The sequence below is a fragment of the Mobula birostris genome, chromosome X (genome assembly GCF_030028105.1).
Source record: "Mobula birostris isolate sMobBir1 chromosome X, sMobBir1.hap1, whole genome shotgun sequence".
Lineage (NCBI taxonomy): Eukaryota > Metazoa > Chordata > Chondrichthyes > Myliobatiformes > Myliobatidae > Mobula > Mobula birostris.
The window spans coordinates 6813974-6828267 of NC_092402.1; the positions used below are offsets into that span (position 1 = coordinate 6813974).

At 49.1% G+C, this 14294-nt stretch overlaps 1 protein-coding gene across 2 annotated transcripts in view; it reads left to right on the forward strand.

Annotated features, from left to right (window-relative positions):
• cdk5rap3 (CDK5 regulatory subunit associated protein 3) overlaps window positions 1-14294 on the forward strand; it is a 78199-nt gene that overhangs the window by 27623 nt on the left and 36282 nt on the right. For both annotated transcript variants that reach the window (XM_072249133.1, XM_072249134.1), the window contains exon 7: window positions 7384-7520. In XM_072249133.1, coding sequence (XP_072105234.1) covers window positions 7384-7520 — 137 coding nt within the window. The remainder of the gene's footprint in view (window positions 1-7383; window positions 7521-14294) is intronic.

The following is a 14294-nucleotide window of genomic DNA, read 5'->3' on the forward strand; positions in this document are numbered from 1 at the left end:
GGCTGAAATACCTAGCACGAGGGGACACAGTTTTAAGCTGCTTGGTTGTAGGTACAGAGGAGATGTCTGGGGTACATTTTTTACGCAGAGTGTGAGTGCATGGAATGGGCTGTCGGCGATAGTGGTGGAAGTAGGTGCGAATTTTAAGAGACTCCTGGACAGGTACATGGAGCTTAGTAAAATAGAGGGCTCAGGGTAACCCTGGGTAGTTTTTAAGGTAAGGACATGTTCAGCACAGCATTGTGGGCCGAAAGGGCCTGTATTGTGCTGTAGGTTTGCTATGTAACTATGTTTCTATAAAAGTAAGGAGATAGTGTTAAAGCACTGGTGAGGCCTCACTTGGAGTACTGTGAGCGGTTTTGGGCAATTATCAAAGAAAGGTCGAGCTGACGTTGATGAGGGCTCAGAGAAGGTTCACAAAAATAATTCTAAGATTGAATGGCTCGTCATATGAAGGGCCCTGGGTCTGTATTCACTGGAATTCAGGAGACTGAGGGGAGGGATCTCATTGAAATCTTTCGAATGGTGAAAGGCCTTGATAGAGTGGATGTGGAGAGGATGTTTCCTATAGTGGGGGAGTCTAGGATCAGAGGACACAGATAGAGTGGTTGTGGAGAGGATGTTTCCTATAGTGGGGGAGTCTAGGACCAGAGGACACGGATAGAGTGGATGTGGAGAGGATGTTTCCAATAGTGGGGGGAGTCTAGGACCAGAGGGCACAGATAGAGTGGATGTGGAGAAGATGTTTCCTATAGTGGGGGGAGTCTAGGACCAGAGGGCACTGATAGAGTGGATGTGGAGAGGATGTTTCCTATAGTGGGGGAGTCTAGGACCAGAGGACACAGAGGGGATGTGGAGAGGATGTTTCCTACAGTGGGGGAGTCTAGGACCAGAGGACACAGATAGAGTGGATGTGGAGAGGATGTTTCCTACAGTGGGGGAGTCTAGGACCAGAGGACACAGATAGAGTGGATGTGGAGAGGATGTTTCCTATAGTGGGGGAGTCTAGGACCAGAGGGCACCGATAGAGTGGGATGTGGAGAGGATGTTTCCTATAGTGGGGGAGTCTAGGACCAGAGGACACAGATAGAGTGGATGTGGAGAGGATGTTTCCTATAGTCGGGGAGTCTAGGACCAGAGGACAGAGACAGAGTGGATGTGGAGAGGATGTTTCCTATAGTGGGGGAGTCTAGGACCAGAGGACACAGATAGAGTGGATGTGGAGAGGATGTTTCCTATAGTGGGGGAGTCTAGGACCAGAGGACACAGATAGAGTGGATGTGGAGAGGATGTTTCCTACAGTGGGGGAGTCTAGGACCAGAGGACACAGATAGAGTGGATGTGGAGAGGATGTTTCCTATAGTGGGGGAGTCTAGGACCAGAGGGCACCGATAGAGTGGGATGTGGAGAGGATGTTTCCTATAGTGGGGGAGTCTAGGACCAGAGGACACAGATAGAGTGGATGTGGAGAGGATGTTTCCTATAGTGGGGGAGTCTAGGACCAGAGGGCACCGATAGAGTGGATGTGGAGAGGATGTTTCCTATAGTGGGGGGAGTCTAGGACCAGAGGGCACAGCCTCAGAACAGGGGAACACCCATTTAGGATGGAGATGATGAGGAATTTCTTTAGCCAGAGGGTGGTGAATCTGTGGAATTCATTGCCGCAGATGACTGTGGAGGCCGAGTCAGTGGGTGTATTGAAAGCAGAGGTTGATGGATTCTTGATTGGTCAGGGTATGAAGGGATGGGGGGTGCTGAAGGCAGGAGATTGCTGGTGAGAGGGAAATGGATAAGCCTTGGTGACGCAGACTCGATGGGCTAAATGGCCTAATTCTGCTGCTCCATCTCATGGTCCGATATCTACAGCTGATCCAAGTTCCGGGGGTCCCCTTTCATGGTGTCCAGAACGCCACCGTTCAGCACATCGTCCACGACACTGCTACCCCACCCATCCAAGTGGTCAGATTCTGATCCGTAAATCTTGTGATCCCGTGGGAAATTTCTGGTTTTGCGGCAGCGTTACGGTGCTTTTTCCCCACTTGTATAGGTGGGGCGGGGCGGCCCCGTAGCGTAAGCATTCGCTTGGCTCTCTTACTGCGCCAGCAACACGGGTTCGATTCCCGCCACTGACTGTCACGAGTTTGCACGTTTTCTCCTCCCCATCCCGCCCCCCCCCCCCGCCCCCCGTGACCGGCCAGGTTTCCTCCAGCAGCTCTGGTTTCCTCCCACAGTCCAAAGACCTGTGGGTTGATCGGCTGTTTGTTCATGTGGCTGTGTTACTGGGCAGTGCAGCCTCGTTTGTCCAGAAGACCGTAAGACACAGGAGCAGAATTCAGCCATCTGGCCCATCGAGTCTGCTCCGCCATTCAATCGTGGCTGATCCTTTTCTCACCACCCCCCCCCCCCGCCCACAGCCCCACTCCCTGGCTTCCTCCCCGTAACCCTTGATGCAGTGTCCAATCAAGAAACTATCCATCTCTGCTGTAAGTACACCGAATGACCTGGCCTCCACAGCCACTCGTGGCAACAAATTCCACAAATTCACCACCCTCTGGCTAAAGAAATTTCTCCGCATCTCTGCTTTAAATGGACGCCCCCCTATCCTGAGGCTGTGCCCTCTTGTCCTAGACTCTCCCCACCAAGGGAAACATCCTTTCCACATTTACTCCATCTAGGCCTTTCAACGTTGGAAAGGTTTCAGTGAGATTTCCCCCCCCCCCACCCATCCTTCTGAATTCCAGCGAGTACAGACCCAAAGCCATCAAACGTTCCTCCTATGATAACCCTTTAATTCCCGGAATCATCCTTGTGAACCTCCTCTGGAGCCTCTCCAATGCCAACATGTCCTTTCTTAGAGAAGAAGCTCAAAACTGTTCACAATACTCAAGGTGAGGCCTCACCAGTGCCTTATAAAGCCTCAACATCATATCCCTGCTCTTGTATTCTAGACCTCTTGAAATGAATGCTAACATTGCATTTGCCGTCCTCACCACCGACTCAACCTGCAAGTTAACCTTTTGGGTGTTCTGCACAAGGACTCCCAAGTCCCTCTGCATCTCTGATTTTTGGATTTTCTCCCCATTCAGAAAATAGTCCACACACTTATTTCTACTACCAAAGTGCATGACTATGCACTTTCCAACATTGTATTTCATTTGCCACTGACTTGCCCATTCTCCTAATCTGTCCAAGTCCTTCTGCAGCCTGTTTCCTCAACACTACCTGCCCCTCCACAAATCTTCATATCATCTGCAAATTTGGCAGCAAAGCTATCTATCCCATCATCTAAATCAGCGCTCCCCAAACCACCGGGCCGCACAGCATGTGCTACCGGGCCGCGAGGAAACGATATGATTTGGCGATATGAGTCAGCTGCACCTTTCCTCATTCCCTGTCACGCCCACTGTTGAGCTTGAACACACGCGAGGTCATTACCCGCACGTCATCCATGCCAGCGCGGAAAGGAGATCAACTCCTTGAGCTTGCAAATGACGGCGGGCTGAAAAGTATGTTTGACATAACATCTCTGCCGGCATTCTGGATCAAAGTCAAGGCTGAATATCCTGAGGTAGCCACGAAAACACTGAAAACATTGCTTCCATTTCCAACATATCTCTGCAATGAATGCAACGAAAACTAAATTGCGGAATAGACTGGACACAAGGAACCCCCTTCGAGTATCGCTGTCTCCCATCACCCCTCCATAGGACCGTGTTGTTGCAGGGAAACAAGCCCAGGGCTCCCACTGATTCAGGGATACTGGTGTGTTGCAATGATTTTATATGTTCATACGGGGAAAATATGTGCTGTGTGTTTAATATCCAAATGTTACTTAAAAATATTATGATGCTATTATAAGTGACTTATATAACCATATAACAATTACAGCACAGAAACAGGCCATCTCTGCCCTTCTAGTCCGTGCCGAACGCTACTCTCACCTAGTCCCACCGACCTGCACTCAGCCCATAACCCTCTATTCCTTTCCTGTCCATATACCTATCCAATTTTTCTTTAAATGATAATATCGAACCTGCCTCTACCACTTCTACTGGAAGTTCGTTCAACACTTACTTCAAGCTCCCATGTCCTCCCCTGATAATTGACTATATTCACGCGAGGAAAATATGCGCTGTGTTTAATATTAAATTCGTTAGATAAACTCTTTTAGAAACAAAATTGAGTGTATTAGCCACTTATCACCGACATCCCGGTCGTGATTTAACACCCCCCCCCCCCCCACGAACAGAATCGCCAATTACGATTTGTAGAAAAAAATCAGCACGTACACGCATGCGTACTGGTGCCCACGCAAGGCTTCATGGTCATTGTAGTCTTTCTCGGGGTAAACACAATGTATTTGACTGCTACTCTTGTCCGTTGGCAACCCAACCACCCCCCCCCCCACCCGGGTTGGCCAGTCTGCAAGAACATTGTCAATAATAAACTGGTCCGCAGTGCAATTAAGGTTGGGGACCCCTGGTCTAAATCATTTATATACAGCATAAAAAGAAGTGGTCCCAACACTGACCCCTGCGGAGCACCACTAGTCACTGGCAGTCAACCAGACAAGGATCCTTTTATTCCCACTTGCTGCCTTCTTCCAATCAGCCAATACTCTAACCATGTTGGTAACTCAACTTGGTAAGCAGCCTCATGTGGAGCACCTTGTCAAAGGCCTTCTGAAAGTCCAAATACACAACATCCACTGCATCCCGTTTATCTATCCTACCTGTAATCTCCTCAAAGAATTCCAACAGGTTAGTCAGGCAGGATTTTCCCTTAAGGAAACCATGCTGACTTTGTCCTGTCTTGCCCTGTGTCACCAAGTACTCCATCACCTCATCCTTAACAATTGACTCCCAACGTCTTCCCAACCACTCAGGTCAGGCTAACTGGTCTATAATTTCCTTTCTGCTGCCTTCCTCCTTTCTTAAAGAGTGGAGTAACATTTGCGATTTTCCAGTTCTCTGGCACCATGCCAGAGTCCAATGATTTTTGAAAGATCATTACTAATGCCTCCATAATCTCTACCGCTACCCCTTTCAAAACTCTCGGATGCAGTTCATCTGGTCCAGATGACTTAAGTACCTTTAGGTCTTTCAGCTTTTTGAGCACCTTCACTCTTGTAATAGTAATGACACTCAATTCTCTTCCCTCACACCCTTCAACATCTGGCACACTACTAGTGTCTTCCACAGATGCAAAATAGTCATTTAATTCATCAGCCGTCTCCTTGACCCCCGTTATAATCTCTCCGGCCTCAATTTTCTAACGGTCCTATATACAGTGTATTTAGTGTATGGGGTGTCAGGGAGGGGTAGCACCTCTGGTGGGGGAACATGTCGTGTCCTTTTCAGGGCAGTTAGTCCGCCTTTGGTCCCCACCTGGCATTCAGCTCTGACCTGTGGCTCCCCGTAGCTGTTTGCATGTGACAGCAGCCACACCCCGGGCAACGGCTTCGGCAAGCCGGCTAAACCAGGTGAGGGTAGCTGACGCGTCCTCAAACCCTTGGTGAGATAGGGAGTTGTCTATCCCAGCATGTGAAGACAGACTCCGGCGGATTGAGCGGACGAGACCAATGGAAGGTCCAACGGTCAAGAAGGCGGTCTCTGCAAGTGTCGTGGAACGTGTAGAGCAGGACAAGACACAGAAGATGTCCTGGTCATCCACTGCGCCTAGTCCCATCTCCAGCCGTCTAGACTCTGTCTTGCCACTGGATCCAGATGGGAATTGGGAAGAGAGAGTGAGGCTGACGCTGCGCAACTCTCCCTCACTTAAACCCAAATCACGCGCTAGTCTCAACACCATCACAATGGTGTCGAGGTCTTCATCGACGTCAACGATGGACGAACAACATTTTATCTTTTATCTTTTATCTTTTACATACTTGAAAAAGTTTTAACTATCCACTTTGATATTGTTTGAAATTTCATCTTTTCCATCCTAATGATTCTCTCAGTTGCTGTCTGTAAGTTTTTAAAAGCTTCACAATCCTCTGTCTTCCCACTAATTGTTGCATTGTTGTATGCCCTCTCTTTTGCTTTTACATTACCTTTGACTTCCCTTGTCAGCCACAGTTGTACTATTTTTGCTTCTTTACCATCCACCCTATCCTGAGACTCTTCATTCCGGTACCCACCCCCCCCTGCCAAATTAGACTTAACCCTCCCCAACAACACTTAACAAACCTGCCCGCAAGAATATTGGTCCCCCTCGGGTTCAGGTGCAACCCGTCACTTTTGCACGGGTCATACCTCCCCCAGAAGAGATCCCAATGATCCAAGAACCTGAAGCCCTGCCCCCTGCACCAGATTCTCAGCTGCGCATTTAGATATAGATAGATAGACATACTTTATTGATCCTGAGGGAAATTGGGTTTCAATACAGTTGCACCAACCAAGAACAGAGTATAAATATAGCAATATAAAAAAACCATAAATAGTTAGATCATAATATGTAAACTACGCCAGATGGAAATAAGTCCAGGACCAGCCTATTGGCTCAGGGTGTCTGACCCTCCAAGGGAGGAGTTGTAAAGTTTGATGGCCACAGGCAGGAATGACTTCCTATGACGCTCTGTGCTGCATCTCGGTGGAATGAGTCTCTGGCTGAATGTACTCCTGTGCCCACCCAGTACATTATGTAGTGGATGGGAGACATTGTCCAAGATGGCATGCAACTTGGACAGCATCCTCCTTTCAGACACCACCGTCAGAGAGTCCAGTTCCATCCCCACAACATCACTGGCCTTAGGAATGAGTTTGTTGATTCTGTTGGTGTCTGCTGCCCCAGCGCACAACAGCAAACATGATCGCACTGGCCACCACAGACTCGTAGAACATCCTCAGCATCGTCCGGCAGGTGTTAAAGGACTCTGCCAAATCATCCTGTTTCTATCCTCACTGGCGCGCGGCACAGGCAGCAATCCAGAAATTACTACCCCTGGAGGTCCTGCTCCTCAGTTTTCTACCTAGCTCTCTAAATTCTCTCTTCAGGACCTCTTTGCTTTTCCTTCCTGTATCATTGGTACCAAGGCATCTGGCTGCTCTCCCCCTCTCTCTCCAAAACGCTAAGGACGTGACCCAAGACGTCCTTGATCTAAGAAGTGCCTGTTCTCGTGCATATCTATAGCTAGGGTGCCCAAGACTTCTGCACAGTACTGTAGAAATTTTACGCATTGCCCTGTTCTGTTGCCACGAAAAAAAAAAGCAAATTTCATGACATGTGAGTGATGACAAACCTGATTCCGATATGGGTCTCTATCGTGGACTGGGAGTGGGAAGGGAGCAGGTTGGAGGGAATCGTGGTTGGGGAAAAGGGGAAGGGAGATCATGGGGATGAGTATCTGTCATCCTCGTCTTTCTGCCCCCCCCGGATCAGGGAAAGGACGTTCGGCAGGAGCTGCTCTCTCTGTGCAAGGATCTCCCTTCTGCGCTCACTGATATCGCCGAGGGTGCCAGAGATCTCACGGACATCATCGAGTTGTACGAAGCCTGCGTGGAGTTTGTTTGTGGCCGGTGAGTCTGCAACAGTTGCCGGGATTCTCCCACCGCCCCCTTCCCATTCCCTGTTCCACCAGGATTCTCCCACCGCCCCCTTCCGCCGGGAAGGTTCTTCATTGTAATGGAATGTAGCTTTCTCAGTGACTCAGCCACCCTGTTGTACCGAGAGGTCGGCGGCTCCTTCTCGGGGCCCTGGCTGGTGCTCAGCAAAAGTGGAAGGATGTTACGTTCTCTGTTTGACAAGGTTATTTGGGATTAGATTAGATTAGACTGTGAGAACACTCAGTCCTCTTTTATTGTCAATTAGAAATGCATACACACATTAAGAAATGATACAATGTTTCTCCGGAGTGATATCACAGAAAACAGGACAGACCAAAGACTAACACTGACAGAACCACATAATTATAACATATAGTTACAGCAGTGCAAAGCAATAAAGAACAAATCATGGGCACGGTAAAAAAAAAAGTCTCAAAGTCTGGAGTCGATCGACTCCTGAGTCCCCGATAGCAGGCGGCAAAAGGGAGAATCTCCCTGCCATAAACCTCCAGGCACCGTCAACTTGCCGATACCTTGGAAGCAGCCGAACCCAGCCGACACTGAGACAATCCGTCCGAAAACTTCGAGCCTCCGACCAGCCCCTCCGATACAGCCTTCCGAGCGCCATCCTCTGCCGGGCGCCTTGGACCTCTCCCCGGCCGCTGAAACAAGCAAAGCCGAGGATTTCAGGGCCTTCTGCTCCGGAGATTCGGGTTACCACACAATAGCAGCGGCAGTGAAGCAGACATTTCAGAAGTTTCCCAGATGTTCCTCCGTACTCTCACGTCCGTCTCCATCAAATCAGGATTGTGCATGGTCCCCTACTTTATAGATAACAGACATCACCACCGGAGAGGCCGCGCGCACTGCCGTCGCGCCGCCATCTTCTCCTCCTCCCGGATTATGGGACAAGCGAGGTGGGGGGGGGGGCGTGGGCCGTGGTATGGTATCGCAGCGGCTGGCTTAACGCTTCGGAGCGCCAGCAATCGTCCTTCGATCCCTGCCGCCATCCATTGTACGTTCCCTCCCCGTCACCGCCTGGGTTTCCTCCTGGCATTCCGGTTTCCTCCCGCGGTCCGGAGACGTACCGGGCAGTGAGCGGTGGGCACGCTCTGTCGGTGGTGGTGGGGAGAAGCGTGCCGACGCTTGCCGGCTGTCCCCGCGCGACCTCGGACTGTGTTGGGTCGTTGACACAAGCGACGCCTTTCGCCGTATGCTTCAACGTACAGTCCTGTGTAAAAGTCTTAGGCGTGTATGTATATAATAGCTAGCATGCCTAAGGCTTTTGCACGGTACTGTAGTAATTTTATGTATTACACTGTACTGCTGCCACAAAAAACACAAATTTCATGACATATGTGAGTGATGATAAACCTGATTCTGATCTGGGTCTCTGTTGTGGACTGAGAGTGGGGAAACATAGAAACATAGAAAATAGGTGCAGGAGTAGGCCATTCGGCCCTTCGAGACTGCACCGCCATTCAGTATGATCATGGCTGATCATCCAACTCAGAACCCTGTACCTGCCTTCCCTCCATACCCCCTGATCCCTTTAGCCACAAGGGCCATATCTAACTCCCTCTTAAATATAACCAATGAGCTGTCCTCAACTGTTCCTGTGGCAGAGAATTCCACAGATTCACCACTCTCTGTGTGAAGAAGTTTTTCCTAATCTCGGTCCTAAAAGGCTTCCCCTTTATCCTCAAACTGTGACCCCTCGTTCTGGACTTCCCCAACATCGGGAACAATCTTCCCGCATCTAGCCTGTCCAATCCCTTTAGGATTTTATACGTTTCAATCAGATCCTCCCTCAATCTTCTAAATTCCAACGAGTATAAGCCCAGTTCATCCAGTCTTTCATCATATGAAAGTCCTGCCATCCCAGGAATCAATCTGGTGAACCTTCTTTGTACTCCCTCTATGGCAAGGATGTCTTTCCTCAGATTAGGGGACCAAAACTGCACACAATACTCCAGGTGTGGTCTCACCAAGGCCTTGTACAACTGCAGTAGTACCTCCCTGCTCCTGTACTCGAATCCTCTTGCTATGAATGCCAGCATATCATTTGCCTTTTTCACCGCCTGCTGTACCTGCATGTCCACTTTCAATGACTGGTGTATAATGACACACACCTCCCCTTTTCCTATTCAGCCACCATTCAGATAATATTCTGTTTTCCTGTTTTTGCCACCAAAGTGGATAACTTCACATTTATCCACATTAAATTACATCTGCCATGAATTTGCCGACTCACCTAACCTATCCAAGTCACCCTGCATCCTCTTAGCATCCTCCTCACAGCTAACACTGCCGCCCAGCTTCGTGTCATCCGCATACTTGGAGATGCTGCATTTAATTCCCTCATCCAAGTCATTAATATATATTGTAAACAACTGGGGTCCCAGCACTGAGCCTTGCGGTACCCCACTAGTCACCGCCTGCCATTCTGAAAAGGTCCCGTTTATTCCCATTCTTTGCTTCTTGTCTGCCAACCAATTCTCTATCGACATCAATACCTTACCCCCAATACCGTGTGCTTTAAGTTTGCACACTAATCTCCTGTGTGGGACCTTGTCAAAAGCCTTTTGAAAATCCAAATATACCACATCCACTCTACTAGTTACATCCTCAAAAAATTCTGAGATTCATCAGGCATGATTTTCCTTTCGCAAATCCATGCTGACTTTGTCCGATGATTTCACCGCTTTCCAAATGTGTTGTTATCACATCTTTGATAACTGACTCTAGCAGTTTCCCCACCACCGATGTTAGGCTAACCAGTCTATAATTCCCTGGTTTCTCTCTCCCTCCTTTTTTAAAAAGTGGGGTTACATTAGCCACCCTCCAATCCTCAGGATCTAGTCCAGAATCTAACGAGTTTTGAAAAATTATCACTAATGCATCCGCTATTTCTTGGGCTACTTCCTTAAGCACTCTGGGATGCAGACCATCTGGCCCTGGGGATTTATCTGCCTTTAATCCCTTCAATTTACCTAACACCACTTCCCTACTAACATGTATTTCGCTCAGTTCCTCCATCTCACTGGACCCTCTTTCCCCTACTATTTCTGGAAGATTATTTATGTCCTCCTTAGTGAAGGCAGAACCAAAGTAATTATTCAAGGGCAGGGAAAGGGGAATCATGGTTGGGGAAAAGGGGAAGGAGAGGGGAGGGAGTGGGAAGCACCAGAGAGACATTCTGTAATGATCAATACACCGATTGTTTGGAATCAAACTGCCTTTCCTGGTGTCTCAGGCCTGGGTGTGTCTGCCCTCACCCCCTGGCCCTGGCACTCCTTTTCTGCCACCTGTCCCACAGCGCTCCACCCTCACCATTCCCAACTTTCTTTGCTCCCGCCAGATTTACAAACTCGCTCTTTGCTCCAAGTTGACAAATACAGTACTGTGTGCAAAAGGTTTAGGCACCCTGGCTATATCTATGCCTAAGACATGTTACATATGAAGCAAATCCTTATTCTTCACATGATATAACCATATAACAATTACAGCACGGAAACAGGACATCTCGGCCCTTCTAGTCCGTGCCGAACTCTTACTCTCACCTAGTCCCACCGACCTGCACTCAGTCCATAACCCTCCATTCCTTTCCTGTCCATATATCTATCCAATTTAACAGTTCCCCCTCATGTTACCCCTAAACCTTTGCCCCTGAGCTCATGTCCTCTTGCTTGAATCTCCCCCATTCTCAATGGAAAAAGCCTATCTACATCAACTTTATCAATCCCCCTCATAATTTTAAATACTTCTATCAAGTCCCCCCTCAACCTTCTACGCTCCAAAGAATAAAGACCCAACTTGTTCATGGCGGAGGAGCTGATGTAACGATGCCTCCTCCTGCTCCTGTATTCCTCCCACAGTTTTAAAGATGAGATTTGTCACATGTACATGGAAATATACAGTGAACCATGAACACAAGCTAGTCTGCAGATGTTGATATTCAGATACACACACACACACACACACACACACACACAACACACAAACCACTCAGCAGCTCAGGCAGCATCTGTGGAAATGAATAAACAGTCAGTGTTTCAGGCCGAGAGGTCTCATTTCCCTTGGTGCTGCCTGACCTGCTGAGTTCCTCAAGTGTTTTGTGCATGTGCGTTGCTTCGAAACGGTTAGAATAGATTATGAGGACACTCAGTCCTCTTTTATTGTCATTCAGTAATGCATGCATTAAGAAATGAACAATGTTCCTCCAGTATGATATCACAGAAACACAAGACAAACCAAGACTAAAAAAATCTGACAAAAACCACATAATTATAACATATAGTTACAACAGTCCAAAGCAATACCGTAATTTGATGTAGAACAGACCATGGGCACGGTTAAAAAAAAGTCTCAAAGTCTCTTGAAAGTCCCATCATCTCACATAGACGGTAGAAGGAAGAAACTCTCTCCCTGCCATGAGCTTCCAGCGCCGCCAACTTGCCGATGCAGCACCCTGGAAGCACCCGACCACAGTCCGACTCTGAGTCCGTCCGAAAACTCCGAGCCTCCGACCAGCTCTCTGACACCGAGCACCGAGCACCGAGCACCATCTCTGCCGAGCGCTTCAACCCTGGCCCCGGCAACATGCAGCAGGCAAAGCCAAGAATTTGGGGCCTTCCCCTCCAGAGATTCTTGATCACACAGTAGCAGTGGCAGCGAACCGGGCATTTCAGAAGTTTCTCCAGGTGTTCCTCTGTGCTTCTCACGTCTGTCTCCATCAAATCAGGATTGTGCACGGCATCCTACTTAACAAATACGATATCATTTCGGAGCAGTCGCGCGTGCTTCAGCGTGCCGCCGTCTTCTCCTCCCCACAAGCGTGTTTTGTGCCCGCGAGTGTTGCCACGCTTCCAGTGCCAACATGGCATGCCTGCACATCGCTAACCCTAACCCCTGCGTCTCTGGAATGTGGGAGGAAACAGGAGCGTGTGGAGGAAACCCACGTGGCTACGGGGGTAGGACGTACAGAAAGCGGCGGGAGTTGATCCCCCATCGCTGGTGTTTTAAGTTGACATGCAAGAAGCTGCGTTACCATGCCAAATACGCCACCCCAGCCCCTGGCATCCTAACCTCTGTGTGCAAAAAACACAATTTACCTGCTCAGCTCTCAGGATGGCCAATAAGTTGCCACATCATACATCCTCTCCCTTCAACAATCTGAATCAGGATTATCACTGACATGTATCGTAAAGTTTGTTGCGGCAGCAGTAAAAAAAAATCAATATATCATCATCATTATGTGTTGTGTCGTATAACATCACCATTATGTGCTGTGTTGTATGACATCATTCTGTTATGTGCTATGTCATATGACATCACCATTATGCACTGTATCGTATGACGTGGGCGATCGCGGTCTTTGACCATGATTGTTCTTGGCAAATCTTTCTAACAGAAGTGGTTTGCCATCGTGTTCTTCTGGGCAGTGACTTTACAAGACGGGTGATCACAGCCATTATCAATACTCTTCAGAGATTGTCTGCCTAGCGTCAGTGGTCGCATCACCAGGACTTGTGATCTGCACCGGCTGCTCGTATGACCGTCCACCACCTGCTCCCATGGTTTCACCTGACCCTGATCGGGGGGCTGAGCAGGTGCTACACCTTGCCCAAGGGTGACCCGGAGGCTAGCGGAGGGAAGGAGCTCCTCACACCTCCTTTGGTAGAGACGTATCTCCGCCCTGCCACCTATTTTTGTCGATGGAGAGCAGAAAGAAAGGAATAGTGTTTATGGGTTCTAGGACCATTTAAGAATCTGACGGTAGAGGGGAACAAGCTGGTCCTAAAACGCTGGACATGGAACTACAGTACAGAGCAGGCCCTTCAGCCCACAATGCTGGGCTGACCTCTTAACCTACTGTAAGATCAGCCTGACCCAAGACTTCCCAACCTAGGGTCCATGGACCCCTTGCTTGATGGTCTTGGTCCACGGCATAAAGAAGGTTAGGGAACCCCCCCCCCACCCAATCTCGCCCTTCCCACCTACGGAGCACTCTGCTTTTCTATCATCCATGTACCTGTCGTAAAGAGTGTCTTAAATGTCCCTAATGTCAAGTATCAGTAGACAGGAAAGGAAAGGTACGCCACATCTGGAGTTTCTCCAGTTAGCGGACGATTTCCCTCCACGCCTCTCTGACGTAGCGGGGGAACCGTGTACGAGGCAAGTTACAGCAGCGGGTTTTGCCGTTGCCTTCTGCTGGGTGAATTTCCAAAGAGATCGCCAGCTCGTAACCCCAGCACGGACGGAAAGCGTGCAGGGGAGCCGGCTGGATTCGAACTCGGGACCTTTTGTCCCGAAGTCCGGCACTGATGCCGCTACGCCACCAGCTGTCAAGTATCAGTATTTGTTAAATATTAAAACTTTTAGGAAAATGGCGGGCAATCAGCCTCCTCCTTCGCCTGTCCGTCCAGCATCTACCTCCAAGCTCGAGGACCCACTCCTCGTGGCCACAAGACATAGGAGCAGAATTAGAGCATATTTTTGTCTGTTCCACTGTTCCATCATGGGTGATCTATCGTCCCACTCAACCCCACCCTCCCCGTCACCTTTGATGCCCGGACTAATCAAGAACCTGCCAACCTCCGCTTTAAATACACCCAACGACTTGTCCTCCCTGAGACATCTGTAGCAGTGAATTCCACATTCTCCACCCTCTGGCTGAAGAAATTCCTCCCCTTCTCCTCTGTTCCAAAGGGACAGGCTTGTGTCCTGAGGCTGTGTCCTATGGTC